General features: G+C 43.9%; 1 protein-coding gene across 7 annotated transcripts in view; it reads left to right on the forward strand.

The window, feature by feature from the left end:
* APC (APC regulator of WNT signaling pathway) overlaps positions 1-21,265 on the forward strand; it is a 2,693,590-nt gene that overhangs the window by 2,559,220 nt on the left and 113,105 nt on the right. For all 7 annotated transcript variants that reach the window (XM_044064201.1, XM_044064200.1, XM_044064205.1 and 4 more), the window contains 2 exons: positions 1,873-2,012; positions 2,110-2,187. In XM_044064201.1, the coding sequence (XP_043920136.1) occupies positions 1,873-2,012; positions 2,110-2,187 (218 nt within the window). The remainder of the gene's footprint in view (positions 1-1,872; positions 2,013-2,109; positions 2,188-21,265) is intronic.

Genomic DNA, 21,265 nt, shown 5'->3' on the forward strand with positions numbered 1-21,265 from the left:
AATACTTTTATAAATATAATTACAAGTAAAATATATGGTACAGTTGTTGGTGATCCTGTACAAGTGTACCCTGCAGGCCAGTTCACTCAGATTTGGGCGTGTTGTGGCCCTGACTTGCATGACTGACATCCCAAATAGCTGTGATGTCATATGCAAATGATGGTTGTGCAGAGGTGATGGTGACATGATGCATACAAGTATCTCTTTTCCGCGATATCGTGTGATCTTGGAATTGGTATATGTAATTTAGGTGGGGGGGGCACAGCTCCTCTGAAAAAATGAAAAACACTAAATACAATAGGTAATTGTGCTGCCCTCTCTATGAATATTCATGTGGACGGTGAAGCCATCTACATGAATATTCAGGAATAAGGTGGGACTTGATACTGCACATCCTGCAAGGAACACTCATATAGTGTTACCCAGTTGTTAAATAATAACTTTTAAAATATATACAAATCAAGTTAAATGCATATTATCCCCCAGCATGAAAAAAGACAAGTAACCAACCCGATAGCTGAAAGGAGCAACAACAGTGCAGGTACAGACGCAACCAGTGTATTCTTCAAGGATTAAATGTTTTCATCTGGCTTATAATAAAGACTTCATCAGAATCAAAATGAAAAATCCTAATGACATTTAAATAAACCTCTCTTATAAAACACATGATCAATCTGAACCAATCAAATTGCTACAAATGTTGGTTCGCGTCAATGACAATATGCTCTATGAAGTAGCTTCTTTTAATAGTGCAATTGGAAGTTATAGATTAATTGATCGTCTGACCCACCATGATCTTTATAATAAGTATAATTATTTTACATTTGTTAACTGTATTGGGACACTGGTTCAAGAACCTTTTTCAGCTGTGACCTGAGCAAGTAAGCAGTATTACATTGTAAACACTACACAAGAAGACAGTTAATGCATTTGCAGTAGTCGAATAGAAGGTATAGTACACAATAGGACATGAATTGGTGTAAGATAGTGTAACTAAATAGCAGTAATTCAGAATAGTGCATGTGTCATAACAGATATTATTTCATTATAATCAGAAGACTAAGACACTTGTGCATTTAAAACAGTTTAGTAGATAAAGTACAATGTAGGACATGAATTGGTGTAAGAATGTATTCCTAAATAATAAGTTGTAGTAATGAGCACAGTTGTAGTAATGCGCACATAAGTGACAGGAACCAGTGTTCTGATTTCTGCCTTGTAGGCTGTAACATTTCATCACTAAGTATGTAATCACTTTTTTCATTCTGATTATGGTAAGATCGCAACACATATTTAAAGCCATATTCCGCACTTTATACAAATACCCCCACCTTCTCACTGCATCTACCTCTCTATATGTGTGTGTGTCTAGTTATGTAACTATATTAGTATATCTAGACACACATACCGCATGCATATCCATCCATTTATACATGCACACAAATATATATTTTACAAGACAGGGCAAGGTTCAGATTAAGGCTGTGGGTCACTAAAGAGCTCCATCCTTTTGCTGTGTGTTTTATTCCCTCCATCTTTACTTGCATATACTATGCCATGCTGAGAAGGTCATTTAGCTTGTTAAGTATTCCCAGTTCAGTTGTGACAAAGGCACATGTGACCATTGGTTCAGGAGCTTAAGAATAGAAAAAAAAAATGTAAATACACAAGGAATAAGTTGTAACTTGCTGGCTTTCTGAATTTTTATTACTGCATTTTATTTTGATTTGTTGTTTTCCAGTCTAACACTAACTTCTTAATTTCTAAACTGTTTTCATCTTTAGGATATTTATAATCTTAATTTACGTGATGCATGAAGACTGAATAGATGTCTGCTTCATGGGTGTAACAGCTTTGTTCATATTTCCATAGGTGGACTGCAGGCCATAGCAGAACTGTTACAGGTGGACTGTGAAATGTATGGTCTTACCAGTGAACACTACAGTGTTACCTTAAGACGCTATGCAGGAATGGCTCTTACAAATTTAACATTTGGAGATGTGGCAAACAAGGTAGAATACCAGATATATATATACCAATGCCTTTTCAATTTCGATACTCAAATGTGAACCACATGTTTAAGTGCATTAATTTTTTTGTTGTGGACAGGCAACTCTGTGTTCCATGAAGAGCTGTATGAGAGCCCTGGTGGCTCAGCTGAAGTCAGAAAGTGAGGATCTACAACAGGTAAAACTCATATTATTTTTTAAATAGTTTCAGATTGATGCATCCAGCTCATTCATTCAGGTTTATTTGTGGGTATTGCTAATCTTGGTATGTTCCCAATGATATTCCCAAGGACTGTAATAGGGACCATTAGAATAGCAAAGATTAAATCAGGGGGAATTGTATATTAAGTACAAAATTATGGTATTTCAAGTATTCACATTTCTGTGAGGTTCAGCATTCTTGAAGGTACTAAATCTTAAGTTGCAAAGGTGTGACAGGGTAAAAAAATGCAAGTCCCACTTCAAAAAAGCTTCCTAAACTCAACTTTTCTCGTTTTATTCACCATTTATTTTTCCTGGTGTTGGAGCTCAGAAAATCAGCTCTTTTTCTTATTAGGTACCAGCTAGTCACTTATGAATAATATAGGTACCATGATGCTGAACTGATTCCTTTAGTTTGGAAAGGCTCACATAAATAGCTTTATACTGAATGAACAGCCTCTAAAATGCATACAAACATACATATGTAGATATTCATATTTAGGTATATAAACATGTATATTTGGATGTGGGAAGTTCTGAATATCATATTTTCAGTCCTTTCTCTGTCTTTCAATGACCATCAGGCCTCATGCTGTGTTCAGCCCTATTTCTTGCCTGATTTCCCAGCATCTGTGAAGAATGGGTTGGGAGGGTGGCCTAAGGGTTGGGAGGGTGGCCTAATGGTTAAGGTGTTTGCCTTACAAACACAAGGTACAGGGTTTGAATCTCACAGGGGATAATTGGCTAGGCTTAAAATGGCTTGCAAGGGCAGTTAGCCTAGTACTAACCTATGAACCTATAATGAAGAGGAAGATGAAATGCCAGATGTGTTCCCCAGCTGGCAGGAGTTGGATGATTTTATTTTCCAACTCTCCTTCACCCTTAGCAGTCATCTGGTGCACTACTGAAGCAAGACCTGCAGTGCTGGCACATTGTTGACTGTGTTTATCTGCATCCACACAGAACAGTTCCAGCAACAGTTCTCTGTACAGATTGGTAGGGTGCAGTATCCATTCTAAGCCCATTCCTTGCTTGCAGTGGCACTTGGCCTTCTCTGGCTGTAAGATGTCTAGAGATCCAATTTGTCTTCCTCCCCAGGGCTGGGTAAGTCAACATGATCTTTCACTCTTAACCTTCTGGCTGGCGACACTATTGCCCTGGTTCTTATAAAACTCAGATTGTTAGAACTGCTGTCAGGGCATCATCTCGATGCTCCATGGAGAAAGCTTCATGTGAATTTTTGAAGGTTACATTTTTCAGGAAGTCTCACATCACTGTACTTCCTTTCTTGCTACAGATCCAATATTTTATCTTGCCGTTGCTTTCAGTTTGAAACTTTTACCAGAGATGTGCTGCAGTTTCATGTACCTGTCGTATTTCCAGTTTCCCGTTATCTGTTTTAAGATTTGATTCACAGAGGTCCTGTATACTGTATACTAGGCCCTGTATGGAAGATCTCTTGCCTGCATCAACAGATCTGCAGTTCCAATAAATGAATTTTCCTCTGTCAGGAAGCACTCAATTGCACCATATTGAATTGAATTGTATACTGAGCTGCAGAGTATAACATTTCATTTTAGTGGTTTACTAAGCATTTGAACATGTTTAAATGACATTTGTGGAGTGAAAAATGTCAGTAAGGGAACACTGCAGAGTGGCACCGTGAGCCCTTCAGATTAGGGGATGCATTAATTTATTTATTTGCCTTTGTTTATTGGGAAAGTCTTGACTAGGCAAAGGTCCTTTCCTTTTCATTGAAGGCAAGGGAGGAGAACAGGAATTGAGAGCTTGTACTTCTGGGTTGTGCAAATGGTGTACATGAAGGAGGATTTATTCCATAGAATATGTATAATGGTACAGGCTGTGTACCCCTCATGTTCAGAGTACAAGTGGTGTCCAAAGATTTAAATTGACATGTATCCAGGTTGCATCTTGGAGGGAGAATGTAATTTTGTAGGGTATATGATCATTCATCTTGTGTACCTCCAAATGAGGTGGGAACATCTGATAGCTGGGGTGGGGGGAGGTATCTTACAGGGTTCAGAGCTGTCCAGGCTCTATACCTGTGATGCTAAAGGGGTTAGGAGGTATCTACTGTTGGTACACACTGTGCAAACAAGAGGTATAGCTGTGTCTTGAGGATGAGGAATCTCTTCTCAGTATCCACCCATGGCTTGCTTAGTCTGCATGTTAAAACATTTGTCAAAAAAAATCTGTGTGTGTGTGTGTGTGTGTGTGTGTGTGTGTGTGTGTGTGTGTGTGTGTGTGTGTGTGTGTGTGTGTATGTATGTGTGTATATAATGCCCTTTCATGTAGGTCCACTCCCCTACAAGGATATTGCAAAAGGCTTTTGAGAGAGGGTTTACAGGTAAATTTTGTGGATGCATAGCAGGGCAGAATGCTGTGCATTATGTTAGTGTGTTTGCTTGCAGCCATATTGTTAATGGCTTTTTGGTCTGTCTAGATTGCAGATGTCCACATTTTGTACATTGCAGAAAGTTAATGGACCCTTTTGTGCTTTTGACTCATTTATTTGAAATACTCCTCATTTAAACTTCATGCATTGTGACTGATGTTACAGTAGTTCACCAGCTTGTCAGATTGTAAGTTTGCTTTACCTTTGGTGACAACCTATTGGTGTTTGTGGGAATGGTTTGGGAGCTACTATACTACCATAGTATCAGCTTTGTCCAGGAGATAACTTAACGTGTGTGCATGTGTGTGTGTGTGTGTGTTTGCATGCGTGAGCTAATGCTGTTTTTTTTTTTTTTTTTTTTTGCTTGTGCGCTTGTATGTGCAAAAAGTGATTCTTGATCATGCTCTAGCAGCAGCAGTATGTGGAAGTGATTTACCACAGTTTGATTTTTTTTTTCTTTGTTGGAAGTGTGTCTGAAGAGAGGGGCGACCCACTGGCTTTTCTTCCATAGCTGTACAGTGGTCTCTTTTCTGTCACTACACCACTGTAACTGTGTAGTAATGCTTTTTCTGTAGACTGGCTTAGAACCCAACAACGTATGTCTGTTGTTGGATTACTGATGTTATCCATGCCCTATAACTTGTCTAAGTGTTTTCTGTATGTCAGCTTTGTCTCGGGTACCCAGTAACAGGTGGTATTTGATTGGGAGAGCACACTGTCCATTCCATGTCACTGAATCCCACCTGTTTTTTTTTTTTACTTCCTATGTTATCTTTGCCCCTTGCCTGCTCAACCACCAAGCCTTCCATTCATTCCCCACAAACTTGGACTTCCTTCTTTTATCCACGCAAGAGCTGTTGGAGGGAACATCATTCTGGCAGGCATGGGGCTATGTTTTGTGCCCTCACCATCTTCCCAACAGTTGAAGGTGTTTAGTAGCCTAACTTCACCCCAGAGTGGAGGGATGTGTCTGATCTGCATCACTATAAACTCCTCGAAAGCCTTCCACATGAGTGCACTCTCCTGGACACTCACCTTGAAGGCTGCTACCCCTCGATGACTTGGTGAACTTAACTCCTGCCCTAGGGTCACGTGTTTTCATTCAACTCATCCTCCTCGGAGTGACTTATGCAGTACACACACATGCATACACTCCCTGTAATAGGCATGCCAGTCTTTCCTTGCCAGCTTCTTCCATTGCTAATCATTCCCATGTTGCCTGAGTTGCAATCCAGGCTTTTTCTGTATACTCCCATCAGTGATGGTCTTGCCTATTTCTAATACTGTTTTTGTATCTACTGTTAGTAATTTATACTTATTCAGTCAGTTTTTTTTTTCTTTTCTTCATATTGTCGAGACCTTCCTTCTTTGGAGTCTCACAAGCTTTAAGTCCTGCACTGTACTGTTTTTCTCATAGGTTGCCACTATTTTGTTGAGGAATTTTTTTTTTTTTTTTTAATCCCAATGACTTATTTTGGTGTACTGTTTTGGAGCATGTTTCCCCTAAAATAGTTCCATTGTTTACCCTGTGAGGTGTTTGTAGGGTTTATTGCATCTTTTCTGTCGCTCATTGCAGTGAAGTACCTTTATAGTTCATTGGACTTCATATGTAGCTACTGTAGCATCTTGGATTATCCCTTTTCTTTTTCAGTCTTGAATTGACTGTTTTTCCTCAAATGTGATTTTTTTTAAACAGGCAGCAGTACTTAATTTATGCCCATCTTGCCATCTGCTTATATAGTAATAATTAAACCTAATCCAGTTTCCTAGACAGCGTGCTTCTGGTGATCATTGTGGAAATTTCTTTGAGGAAATTATAACTGAAGTGATGCAACATTTTGATTGAGAATCCAGATAGATGACTGATGTGTAGAAAAGATGATATAATTTGCCTGGGGTAGGGGCTCCTATGTGTTCTGCTATTCCTCCAGTCTTGGTGGCTTACTGGATGCTTTTGCATCTGTTTCTAATTCTCCGGATTCCCAGCCTCCTTCTCCCAAGAAGCCTGTTGGGGTTTATAAGGTATCTGAGGACTTAGTTTCTCTACAAAAACTCTGTGCCAGGATACCCTCTTTTTTTTTTTTTTTTTTTTTTCTTTTCTATTACCACTGGTAAACTTACTAAGCTTCTAGAATCGACTAATGTTTTTACAACTGACAGAGAGAGTAGGGCCATGAACAAGTATGGTAAAAAGGGTTACGTCTCTGCCACTCTTGCCTTTAGGGTCTAAAATTATTAAACTCAAATGACTAAATATATTTTTCCCATTTTAGAGGATTTAAATAAGGCCATGGCTTTTCTTAAGGCTTTTGACACTAAGCAATAAGTGAGTACTATGTTTGGACAAGCTACACAAGAGAAGCTTGATAATCAATCCGTTATTAGAAGATTTGATTGGCTTCATACTCCTCGAGGATGTTAAAGTTAAGCTTCTGGATCCCCCACCCCCAAACCCATTCACTGGGAACTTTTATTTGGACCTTATGCATCATAACTTTTCAAGACTTTGCAAGAGAATAGTAACATGATGCAGGACTTTAAATAGATTTTACTCATGTCAGTATCGAGGTTTCAGAGAAATTACCCAAGTAATCCCACTTCTTGTCTGCAGGGATCAATAAGGGCAGGAAACAACTCAGGAGAAGATATCATGACAAACCTACCAGAGATTTCCAAATCTTGATAACCTCCTTTAAAAGGCAAGTCAGCCTCCATTTGACTATCTGCTCTTCCCTCCCTCCCTCCCTCCTCTGTCTAGGAATTCCCTTGTCAGAAGCACTGACTTTGTCCCTTCCAGTCTGAGAATTCATCACTGCAGACAAGTGGGTTTTATCCATCATTCAACATGGTTACAAGATGTCTTTTAGGAAATGTCATTCATTCAAGGACCCCCCCCCCTTCCAATGAGGTTCGCCACCTTACTCCTGTCTTACAGGGCCTCTTCAACCAGTGCACCATCCACTAGTACCCCACCAGCCAAAAACCCCTTTCGATCACCCACATCCCCCGGAGTCTTTTATAGTACCCCACCAGCCAAAAACCCCTTTCGATCACCCACATCCCCCGGAGTCTTTTAAAGTCCTTGTCTATTCCTTCTAGCATGTCGAGGGATCAGTTGCTAGTGTCCTCTCCTGCTCAGCTGGTGAATCTGGGAATATTGAGGCAATGTTACAATTGTCTCATGTACACGGACAACCCCCTCCTTCTCCCACAAAACACAAATACATGCGAGAGATGCAACTATATAGCCAAACTGGAGGCTGAGCTCTCTCAACATAGGACTGGTAAGACCAGACAGGAGGAGAAGGTAACCACACACACCACAAACCCAGTCTCACATAGTACTATCACAACTTCAAATCATACACATAAATACACAAAGACATATTCGGAGGCTCTGATCAAAAATCTACCAAAACAACAGAGGCCACCAAAGCAGACACCCAAACAATTGCCACCTCAGGACACAACACATGCAACACATAGACCACATAGTCAGTGTGCCAAACACTCACAGCCCTTAAGGCCAAACACAATGCCAGACACACTCGTCATTGGTGACTCCATAGTCAGACACACTGACGTCCCGCTCACCAGACTGAACAAGGAAAAGGTCACAGTAAGCTGCCTGTCGGGCGCTAGAATCCGCCACATAACACAAGCACTCAGGTCTCTCAACAGCAGGTACAAGTACGACTCTGTCATTGTCCACGCTGGTGTGAACGACCTGAGATGTACCTCCTTGGACTACATGAAAAGAGACATAGAGGAGCTCTCTGATTATGTAGCCCAGGCAGGTATGACCCTGACCTTGAGCAGTATCCTACCTTCACCAAGAATGATGCCACAATACAGAGACAAGATGATCAGCTTTAATAATTGGCTTAAACTCTGGTGTCATTCAAAGGGGATCCAATGCCTGTCTGCCTGGGATGACATGCTGGACAAGCCACGCTGCTTCGCAAGGGACGGCTTGCACCTGTCACCCCTGGGCTTCCGGATATTGGCAAAGGCTCTTGCCACCCCATAGTGCCTTTTTTAGGCAAGGCTCAAATTCTAAACCTACCACCCTAGAACACAAAAAAGGAAAAAAACTAAGGGTAATGCTGCTCAATGCCAGAAGTCTCAACCTCAAGATGCACGCACTCGAGGCCTTTCTCATTATGGAGAACATCGATGTCTGTGCTGTGACTGAAACCTGGTTCAAGGCTCCCGAGAGCACCCCGGCACTATCAGGCTTTACCTCATATCATGCGTTCCGGCCCCAAAATCCGGACAACACCAAGAAAAGAGGGGGGTGTCTATATTCATCAAGAACACCCACACCTCAAGGTTGGTGGCAACACACGATGCATCGGAGACCATCCAGGTGTAATTAACCATAGGCAAGACTGCTCTGCAATTTGTAGCATGTTACAGGCCACCCTCTCAATCTCAGGAACCTCACATAGCTTTCCCGAAAACACTGGAGGGGATAAATGTATCTCCAAACACCATCATACTAGGTGATTTCAACTACCCGAATATAGACTGGGATCACTACTCAAGCCCCAACACTCTAGCCCAAAGGTTCCTAGAGTTCATAAACTCAAATGCCATGGAACAACTAGTCACCATCCCCACAAGAGGAGATAACATACTAGATCTCATCATCACGAACATGGGGTCACAATGTTCAACACCGGAGGTATACCCCTCAATGGTGAGATCAGACCATAAACTAATCTCACTGGAAGTCCACATCCTGCCCCCACCTGAGATAAAAAAGACCACAGTGAAGAACTTCTCAAAAGCCGACTTCACACTTCTAAAGGCTAGTGTGGTCTCTTTTAAGGACCCCGAGACTGTGGAAACCATTACTCAAGCCGCTGAATCACTTACAAATGCCTTCTACCAGCACCTACAGGACTGCATGGATCAGGCAATCCCAAACAAAACAAAGACTCTTTGTACCAAAGGCAAGCGTCCAGTCTGGTGGACCCCAGCCATAAACAAGCTCTACAACAAAAGGAGGAAGCTACTACAAGATAGAGCAAAATCCTTAAAAGGGAAAACACCCTTGATCATTATAAGTAAAAAACTAAGATCTCTCATAAAATCATCCAAGGCAAATTTTGAGAGAAAAGTCGCTAAGGACTCAAAGGACAATCATAAGGCCTTCTTTAGCTATGTTAGAAACCTGGGAGGAAACTCCCAGATATGCTCAGAATTAGTTCAAAATGATGTAAAAATTACTGAACCTACAGACATTGCCAACATACTGGCTGACAGGTTCAGTGCAAACTTCTCCCCCCCCCAAAAGGTGAGATATCTATACCAGAGAATTATAGCCCCCCAAACATCTCTAACGCTCAGGTGAGAACTGCTCTTCAAGGCAAAAATCACAGCATCCATGGGACCAGATGGTGTCCCCGGATGTGTGCTCCACGAACTCAATGAGGAATTAAACCCGCAGTTAGGGCAGCTGTTTAATCTTAGCCTCACCTCAGGATACGTGCCTAAGGAGTGGCGTATGGCAACTGTGGTCCCACTTCACAAAGGCGGTGCCTCCACCGACCCGGGAAATTACCGTCCCATCAGCTTGACAAGCTTGATCTGCAAAGCTATGGAGAGGATCATAATGGAACTCTTAAATAAAGACATAGGAGACTTGCAGACTTTGGATCCGACCCAGTTTGGCTTTGTCAAGGGCAGATCATGCCTTTTAAACCTGGTTGACTTTTTCGAAACAGTCACCAAGGCCATTGATGAGGGAAAGGCAGTCCACACAGCCTACCTCGACCTGGCAAAGGCTTTCGACACAATACCCCACTCAGGTATCATTGAAAAACTCATCAGCTTAAATGTAAACCCATACGTCACAAGATGGGTTGCAAACTGTCTAAGTGACAGAACCCACAGGGTCAGAGTTGCTGGCGCCATGTCAGACTCAAAGCCTGTCACAAGTGGTGTCCCACAGGGCTCAGTCCTGGGCCCTCTCCTGTTCGGCATCTACTTTTCAGAAGTACAAGCAAACACAGGAGGATTATGGCTGACAAAATTTGCAGATGACTGCAAACTGGGCGCCATAGTTGAGAACACATCTGACACAGATATCCTTCAGAAGGGTCTTATAGAAACAGATAACTGGTGCCAGAGCCATGGCCTAAAATTAAACACCAAAAAATGCATAGTCATACCCTTCGGGAAAAACAAGGTTACCCCTAGCTACCATATAGGCGGCAACCCCCTAAGCACAGAAGAGGTTATCAGGGATCTGGGTACCCAGGTTGATAGTAACCTTTCATTTGACACTCACATTGCCAAAGTAGTTAGGAAGACCTTCTACATTGCCCACCTGATCATGAAGGGATTCACATCTAGATCAAGGGAAGTCATCGTCCCCCTGTACTCATCACTCATCAGACCAGTGATTGAGTACAATGCCCCATTCGGAATGTATCTGACACGACACCTGCAGCAACTGGAAAGACCCCAAAAGTTCCTCACCAAAAGGATAAAGGGTCTCAAAAATATGTCCTATGCTGCCCGACTGAAGGAACTTCAGCTCTATTCAGTCGCCACCGCCTGCTCAGAGGTGACCTGTGCCTGACATACAAGGCCATGTCCAACCCAGAATTGATGAACATGCTTCACCTCAAAAATCTAGATCCCTCAGAACTACAAGGGCGGGAGACTTAAACCTTGACACGGTTATTAATAGGACGTGCTGGAGGGACAGATTCATCACCCAGAGACTCCCTATGCTGTGGAACAAAATCCCGGTACATGTGAGGCAGAGCACCTCGCTGGCTTTGTTCAAGAGAAATCTTGACCAATGGATGGGAGATCGCAGATATACCCCAGGGATTATCTCAGTGTCACTGCTTGACAGAGGCACAGCAAAATAATGGGCATAGTATCCTCCAAACTAAAGGAGTGGCGAAAGCCACAAAACTCTGGGCTAGGCTTATAAATGCCCTTGGGCAGATAGCCTAGTATGAACCTATGAACCATAGAACCAGTGCCCCACCAGCACCTAGGAAAATGCTTTTATTCAAGACTTTTTCTGATTTCCAGAAAAGGAGGCACTTGGAGGCCCATTCTGCACTTATCCTACCTCAGCACATTTCTGGAGGTACCATCTTTCAGGATGCTGTCCTTGCAAAACTCTTCTTTTTATTCTTTTTAGTTTCCCTAGACTTGAAGAATACATAACTGCATATCTCCACTCACCTGAAGGAAAGTCCGTGGGTTCTTTTTTTTCATCACGGTTTCAGTTCTCGGCTTTACCCTTTGGTTTATCTACTACTCCCAGGGTTTTCACAAAGTGTATCACACCAGCCATTACCTTTTGCAGAATCCAGGGAGTACATATTTTCCCATACTGGGATGACCATCTTATCCATGCTTTCTTGCAGTTCACCCTATGGCTGCATGTCAGTTTCACAGTCTCTCTTCTGGAAAGACTGGGATTCACCCTCAGTCTCCAGGAATCTTCTCTGCCCCTGACCCTCCCCCCTTCGGATCTGCTGTTCTTGGGTTGCAGTCTGGACACTCATCTGACTGTCTTTCTCCCACCTTCTTCCAGTCCCTACTCCCCCTGTAGTCTATTTCTGCAAGTGAAATTCTAAGAACCCAGGTATACATGGCAGCATCCATTCCAGTTGGTCTTGTTTACCAAGATGCACATTAGAAAGATCCAGTGGTACCTGAAATCTCTTTGGTCTCAGCACTGTTACCCACTGTACTTCCAAATTCCCATGTTGCCCTTTCTGAAGAAAGATTTACAGTGGTAGATTTCTCAAATCCAATTAAATCCTGGCCTTCCCTTCCACCCACCCACACCAAACCAGAAACTACACACACATGCATCAGACCTAGCTTGGGGAGATTGGGTAATCTCTTCAAGTGTGTCCAATATGTGCACCACAGTAGTCCCATTATAAAATTACATGATGTTCTTCGTGTTTCACTGTTGCAGTCATCACACTTGGGGTTATCTGCCTGCAGGTAGCCCTCAGTCGGCCCGAATACCAGAGACTTAGTATTTCTGTGTCAGATGCTGTCGCTCTAGGACTGATGTCAGGTCGTCAGGGGTATAAACACAGGCAGCCGATGCCATTGCATCAGTCTTTCTTGCCGAGGAGCTCGAAGCAGAAGCAGTTCGCAAGTGCCGGTCAGCCGCTACCTGAATTTTCATTTACGAATTGAATAATCCTGAAGTCTGCTAAAGCTAAGTACCCCATTGGAGATCCTTTTTTCTTGCTCTAATCGATGTCAGAAAAAGTTAACAATTGTCTTGCCTATGAAAAGCAAATACCTCACAGAGATTTTCATTCTTACTGTGTCACCTGTTTACGCCCAGACCACGACGTACCTCGCTGTTGGTTTTGTGCCTTGTTTAATGCCCAAACCATTCGTCGTCAGGGTCTCTTTGTCGCTAAATTCTTTCACTGTCACTATCCATATTCTGAAATGGCTTTGGTAAGCCATCAGACTACTAATATTCTGAAAAAACGTAAGGGTAAAGACAGAGACAGACCGCATAGGTCCAAAGCTGTCGATGACGCTTCCGTTAAGCTAGTCGCCAGTCCGCCGGCACTCAGTGAGGTGCTTTTGCAGCCCCTGATGCCTGCTTCAGTGGATTCGCAGGCCTCTGAGACCTGTTCAGAGTCCGGTATGCCGCAAGACTGTTCTTCGACTATGGAACCTGCAGATGTCTCTACCTTGGATGGGTCCGGAGCCGCTGTGCAGGCACCGGTTTTTGAGGCAGTTCTTTGCTCAACTGATGTTCGACTCAAACCGATGACTTCTTTTTTAACCAAAACTTCCGAGTTTCTCAGGCCCAGAGTACGTACTATGACTAGAAAACTGAAGACCAAAGCGCATGCACCTGTTCCCATGCCACAAAAACAAATGCTTAGAATGGCAGAAGACCTTGTTATGCTGATTAGGGAAAGTCAGCCTTTCCCTGCTAAGCGAAAGAGACCAGTCCCCTACAGCTTCTACAGACCAGGAGTCCGATGACACGGAGATTTCTGATTATGAAGATATGCCCTTATCTGCTTATGAGGATTCAGATGCAGAGGAATCCATTCCCTCTGCCTCCCCTCCAGAGGATTTTTCTTTTGATGAAACCTTACATACCTTAAGAGAGCATTTCCACTGAGAACGCCAAGACTATCCTCAGTCCAAAAAGAGACTCAGAGAATTAGTTGCCTCAGCACAGGCCTTTAGCAATACCCCCTGTCCTGGATGTTGTTTTTATGGAATCCAGTCTTACTCCTGACACTTTACCTCCTAGCCCTAGGAAACCAGACAGATGCTACAGAGTACCTGACACTCACAAATTATTTTTCAAGAATCCTACTGCTGACCCAGAGATCATTTCCCAGGGGCCTAAAGGTATCAAGGCTACTACAGCCAAGAATCCCACCCCTTCGGACAGGGATTCCAGAGCTTTGGACAGATGGGGTAAGAAGGTATATACCTCTGCAACTCTTGCTATTAGGGCATTGAATTGTGAGTTTCACATTCTGAAGTACCAGCAGCATATTATGGAACTTATGAAATAAAAAAGTGGCAACCTTTACAGACTGTGCAGAAAGTAAAGAATTGCAGGAGCTTATGCACTCTGCAAGCCAAGTCAGTAAGCATACTTTGCAGTGTGGCTTTGATGCCCTAAAAGCATCTTGCCAGGCAGAAGTCACTGAATCTGTACTGAGAAGACATGCTTGGCTCAAGGAGCAGACCTTGCAGGACCATGTCAAATCAAAGTTACTAGACGCTCCTTTGAACAAGGACAGTTTGTTTGGCACCAATGCAGAAGAGATTCTTAAAAGATGGAAGAAAAAGCTAAGTCTATGCAGACTGTTAAAGAATTCTTCTTACAAGTGCAACCCCCTAGTTTCAGTAGGCACTGCCCTTCCAAGCAATGGTCCTTCCCAGCCCCCTCCACGCCTTCTCAAACCAATCCCAGGGGAAACAGACCACCTAGACTACAGTCTCAGGGTATGCAAAGATCTAAGCAATGGAGTGCCCCCACCCCTAAAGCAGGGAGTGGTAAGCCACCTCCTTACGGAAAAAAACTCACAATGACTTCTTTACTCCATTCCCCAGCCCTGCCCAATTGCTTGTGCCCCCGCAGGAAAACTTGCCCTTCATACAAAAAAATGGATGTCCATCACACAGGACCTGTGGGTCCTCAACATTGTATCCCAGGGGTACAAATTTTATTTCCATTCACTGCCAACCCCAAGAGGGTTTCCAGACCTTCCTCCAAACCAGTGGGCAGAGGCTCACAGCCAAGCAGCTTCCCTGTTCAATATCAAAGCTATTCAGCCAGTTCCAGTAGAACAGATAGGGGTCAAGGATTCTACTCCAGACTCTTCCTGGTACCCAGGAAAGAGGGCTCTTGGCGCCCAATTCTGGATCTTTCAATTCTCAACACCTTCCTGGTGGTACCAAAATTCAAAATGTTTACCTTGCAACAACTTCTTCCTATACTAGCCAAGGATGTCTGGTTAGTCATCCGAGACTTAAAAGAAGCCTCTCTGCACATCTCCATATGGGAGTCAAGCAGAAAGTATCTACATTTCAGGGCAGGATCTATGCATTATCAGTTCTCTGCACTTCCCTTTGGCTTATCTACTGCACCCAGAGTTTTCACAAAATGCCTGGCTCCATCCAGTATACTGCAGGCAGAGAAATATCCAAATTTTCCCGTATTTGGACAACTGCCTGATTCAGGCGGACAGTCAGGAATTGCTGTTGCAGCACCTGACATTTGTGAAACACCTTCTCACTTCCTTGGAGTACACCATCAATGAAAAGAAATCAAAGCTGGTACCCAGTGAAAAGATTCTATTCCTGGGATCAAGCTTGGACACAACATCCCAGATGGCATTCCTCACTTCAGAAAAGCAAGTCTATCTGACAATCTAATTCAAGCAAATGGCCACCAGAACCCAGCTATCCGCAAGAAAAATACTGCAGGCCCTAGGGTTCATGGCCTCATGTATACTGCTAATTCCATATGCAAGACTGCATATGAGGAAACTTCAGTGGTACTTAAAAAGTCTTTGGTGCCAACATTCTCAGGACCTGGAAACAGTCATTCCTATCATACCCTGTCTAAGGACAGAGATGGTTTGGTGGGCAGAAGCATGCTACCACAACAAGGGACTGCCCTTTTCTCAACCCCACACTGCCCAGACCCTTACCACATACGCATCAGACTATGCCTGGGGAGCACACATGGACGGCATATGCATTCAGGGCCACTGGAGCCCAACTCAAATTCATCTGCACATCAACTAAAAGAGATGCTAGCTGTGCAGAATGCCCTGACAGCTTTCAGATCTGTACTCTTTCCAGGACAGCTGCTAATAAAAACAGACAACACCACAGTTATGTGGTACATAAGCAAGCGGGGGGATCCCACTCTGCAGGTTAGCCATGGCCCTGTGGCACATGGTCTTGGACATGCAAGTCCATCTGCAAACTCAATTCCTGACAGGCAAATAAAATTCACTGGCAGACTACTTAAGCAGAAATCTCATAGACCCACATGAGTGGCAATTGGAGCCCAGGACCTTCTGATTCAGAAATGGGGGACCCCAGAGGTGGATCTCTTTGCCTCCCCCTACAACCACCAGCTCACCAAATTCTGCACCAGAAATCCTCACAGCAGGTCCTTGAAAGTGGATGCCTTATCTTTTCAGTGGGTAAATCTCTCAGTCTATGCCTTTCCCCCTCTGCCCCTTCTCTCAAGAGTATTACTCAAGATAAGACAGGACAGACCAAGGACAATTCTGATTGCCCCAGACTGGCCACGTCAGCACTGGTACCCATTCCTGAGCAGCCTGTCACCGGTGCTACCCTGGCACCTACACCAGCACCCAACTCTGCTGTCTCAGCAGGAGGGGTAGATTTTGCATCCACAACTGCAAACCCTAAATCTTGCAGCCTGGCTTATTCCTTGAATTCTCCCCCAGCAACCCTAAGCAAGCAAGTGCTGGACGTCATTCTTGAAGACAGCATAGAAAATCCTATGCTGATAAATGGAAAAGGTTCTACTCCTGAATTCTATCTAAAGGAGAGGACACAACTCTGCCTTCCTTGCCTTTAATCCTGGATTACTTAGCAGGTCTACTCCACAAAGGCCTGTCCTTCTCCTCCATTAAGATACATGCCTCCGCTGTTTCGACTCATTACAACACTGAGCCAAATCTCTTCTTGCACCCTGTTATCAAACAATTCCTGAGAGGGGCAAACAACCTGAGGCCACCAAGGAGAGCACCCGCCCCTGCTTGGGACCTTAACTTTGTACTGGAAAAGCTCACGCTTCCCCCCTTTGAACCTGCTGTTTCAGCAGACTTAAAACTCCTCTCTTGGAAAACAGCCTTGCTTCTGACCAACACTTCAGCAAAAAGAGTGTCTGAGCTACAAGCACTTATGGCTGTGTAACCCTTCATTATTTTCCATGCTGACAGGGTTTCCCTCAGAACTAACCCTTTCTTTATGCCTAAAGTGCTGTCCAGTGTGGCTCTCAACCATCCATCCATTTGCCAACTTTATTCCCTAATCCTCAAAATAAAGGGGAAAGGATCCTGCACTCCTTGGACATGCACAGACAGCTCAGATTCTACCTTGATAGGACTAAACCCTTCAGAAAATGTGACCAATTACTAGTCAGCTTTGCAACAGGGGGAGAGGCCAAGGCCATTTCAAAACAAACAATTTCCAAATGGATAGCACACTGCATACATTTCTGCTACAAGCACCATGGGAATCCAACCCCTCAGGGGGTCAGAACACATTCCACTAGGGCAACATCTGCCTCTACAGCATTTCTCAGGGGAGTCCCTATCAGGGACATCCTGGAAGCTGCTACCTGGAGTTTCAGTACACACCTTCACCAAGCATTACCACCTGCCTCTCTTTTCCAAATCCAGGGCAGGTTTTGCAACAGCAGTCCTGCAAGGCATACTAGTCGGCCCTAACTATTCTTGACTGCCTCCACACTTCTTCAGCTTTGGGAATCCACCCAAGTGTGATGACTGCAGCTGTGAAACACGAAGAACATAGTACAGTTGTGTACACTTACCATAAATAAAGATGTTCAAGTGTATTTACTGTTGCAGTCCTAGTTTCCCTCCCTCCAGCCCCCTGTTTTTTTTCTCTCTCTCCCCTCTCTATGGCTATTACTCACCCCTTTCAGCGGTATTGGTATTTATTTTTTACTGGTAGTGTTTTTCCCACCATAAATTAGCTCCCTATTTGGTGGGCTCCTGACATTTGGGGCAAGAAAAACTGATGTAATGGCGTTAGCTGCCTGTTTTATACCCCTGATGACCTGATGTCAGTCCTGGAGCGATAGCATCTGATGCAGAAATACTAAGTCTCTGGTATTCGGGCCGACTGAGGGCTACCTGCAGGCAGATAACCCCAAGTGTGATGACTGCAACAGTGAATACACTTGAATATCTGCATTTATGGTAAGTGTACACAACTGTACTTTTTGGAGTGCTTGCTAATATTTTCAGTGTTAAAAGGTGATAATGATTTTATGTCAATTTAAATGTTTTTATGGTGCTAAGTCACTTGTCAATTAAATAGCATGCAGTCAGCCGTAGTAAATTTGGTCTTATTTCTAAGAATTCATTGATGGTACCTTACAATGGTGAATTTGACGCTGCCACTGTTAGGAGCGTTGGTAGACTGTACTGTACATTTGTCATATGATGCAGTGCTGCATGTATGGAAGCACATTGCAGTTCTGTACATTAAGAAAGATTTCAAATGCATGAATTAATGTAGAGTATGTAGATTATTGAGAATAATGCGGGCCATATTTCTGCGTGAAATGTACAGCTATGTTGCAGTGATGTTCTTCGTGTTTCACTGTTGCAGTCATCACACTTGGGTTATCCTGCCAGGGGTAGCCCTCAGTCGGCCCAAATACCAGAGGCTTAGTATTTCTGCATCAGTTGTTGTTGCTCCAGGACTGATGTCAGGTCGTCAGTGGTATAAAATCAGGCAGCCGATACCATTACATCAGTCTTTCTTTCTGAGGAGCCCAAAGCAGAAGCAGTTCGCACATGTGCTGATCAGCCGCTACCGGAGATGTTCTTCATCTCACATTGCTGCAGTCATAACCTGTGGGTAGTCCGCTGTCCTCGGTCGGCCCGAATACCAAAGTGTTAGGCTGGCGTCGGTCATGGTCGCTTAGATCTGACGTCAGTACGCCGTGGTACTAAAGCGCATGACCGACGTCATATCCTCAGTCTTTCTTGCCGCATGGTCCGAAGCAAAAGCAGCATTTGCAAGTGCCGTTCGGCGTCCTGAAATTTTCATATTCTGAGTTTCAGACCGAATCCAAGTTGGGCTAAGTACCCCGTTGGGGAATATTTTTGTCTTTTCTTGCCTCAGTTAAATCCGGATGTCAGAAAAAGTGAATAATTGTATTTCTTGTGGGAAACAGATACCTCATAGGGATTACCACTCTCTCTGTATTCCTTGTTTGGGGCCTGAGCACGACGTAGTCGGGTGTCGCTTTTGTGCTAAATTTAATAAGCGCACCATTAATCGTAGGTTAGATTGTGCTAGGCTTGTCTTCAGTAAGCGGTGTAATTACAATATGCCGTCGGATCCTCCGACGCCCGCTACCGTGAAGAAGCGTAAAGAGAAATCGTTGAAATCCAAGCAGGATGAGTCGTCCGTTCCGGACGCCGGTTCTTTAGAAACCACGGTGGAATCTGTGGATCCGGCCGAGGTTTCAGTTGAGTCTCAGGGGGAACCTTTAGTTTTGCAAGATGTGGCCTCTCAGGAGTCGGGTCAGGCTGAGGGGGCCTCTCAGGTTGCTGTGCTCCCTTCTTTGCATAAAGTGGTTAGGCCTTCTCCTTCTGTCTCTAAGGTACCTTCTAAGGCCAGGCCTGGTTTGTCTTCGTCTGACGTCAGTCCTAGTTCTGCAGGTTCTGTGCCTAAAAAACACATGCTTAAAATGGCAGAAGATTTGATTACCTTAATCAGAGGTTCTATGCCCCCTCCAGATAAGAGGCCTAGGGTGGAGCCACAGGTGGAAGGTTTGGAACATTCTTCAGATTATTCTGAGTCTTCGGCTGAAGACATTCAGGATTTTCCCCCTTATTCCGATTCTGACGCAGAGGATTCTAGTCCTTCTGCTTCCCCTCCAGAGGATTTTTCTTTTTCAGAAATCCTGCATTCTATGAGGGAGCATTTTAAATGGGAAGGTCAGGATTTCTCAGATTCCCGAAAGAGGCTTAGGGAATTCTTGTTTTTACCTCAACATAGGCCCTTGGCTATACCTCCGGTTTTGGATGTTGTACAGGATGTTTTCTCTGAGGCTTCACTTAATCCAGACTCTTTGCCTCCTGCCCCGGTTAAGCCAGACAGGTATTATAGGGTGCCAGAGGCTCATAAATATTTATATAAGAGCCCTAGGGCTGACCCAGAAACTATTAGCCAGGGACCTAAGGGTGTCAGGGCTTCTGTTGTAAAGAATCCAGTTCCCATGGATAAGGACTCTAGAGCTTTGGATAGGTGGGGTAAAAAAGTGTATACCTCTTCCACTCTTGCAATGAGGGCTTTAAATTGCCAGTTTCATATGCTGAATTACCAGAATTTTCTTCTTAGTCAATTGAAATCTAAGGTGGATGCTTTAGCAGAGGGCATAGAGTGTAAAGAATTATAGGATTTGGTTCATGCCTCTGATCAGGTGGGTAAGCATTCTTTGCAATGTGGTTTTGATGCTTTGCAGGCCTCTTCCAGGGTGGCTGCCACTGGATCAGTTATTCGTAGGCACGCCTGGCTTAAGGATCAGAACTTGTCAGAGCATGTTAAAGCTCGAATTTTGGATGCTCCCCTTCAGTCTGAAGTTTTGTTTGGTTCTCCTGTGGAGTCAGTCTTGAAAAAAATGGAGGACAAAGCTAAGTCTATGCAGACTGTTAAAGATTTTTTGCAGGTGCAGCCCCCTAAGTTTAGCAGAAATTGGCCTACTAAGGGATGGGCTTACCCTTCTTCTGATTTACAATCTAGGGGCAGATCTAGACATGGTAGGAGCAGAGCTCATGCACAGGGTTCTTTTAGGCCTAGGACGTGGAGTTCCCCTGCACAGTCTACTGGTGAGGGCAGGGGGCAGTCCTTTCGTAAACAGACCCAATGACCTGCATCTTCAGCTGCCCGACCCTTCCTGTCTGGCAGCTCCTCTGGGAGGCAAGTTGGCACTTTTCAAGCAAAATTGGATTTTAGTCACCCAGGACAAATGGGTGTTGGACATTATAAACCAGGGCTACAAGTTTTATTTCCACACATTGCCTCCTTTCAAAGGCATGCCAGACGTTCCTCCTCAGCAAAAGGCGGAGGCTCACAAACAGATTTCCTTACTTCTTCAAATGGGAGCTATCCAGCAGGTCCCTCCGTCAGAGGTGGGCCTAGGATTTTATTCTCGCCTGTTTCTTGTACCAAAGAAAGGAAACACTTGGAGGCCAATTCTGGATTTGTCTATTCTCAACATATACCTGGACATTCCAAAATTCAAAATGTTGACTTTGCAACAACTTCTACCTATGCTAGGCAAGGATCACTGGATGGTAACTCTGGATCTCAAGGAGGCTTATCTTCATATTCCTATCAG

The sequence above is a fragment of the Protopterus annectens genome, chromosome 2.part2 (genome assembly GCF_019279795.1).
Source record: "Protopterus annectens isolate FY-2018-M chromosome 2.part2, PAN1.0, whole genome shotgun sequence".
NCBI classification, from domain to species: Eukaryota; Metazoa; Chordata; order Ceratodontiformes; family Protopteridae; genus Protopterus; species Protopterus annectens.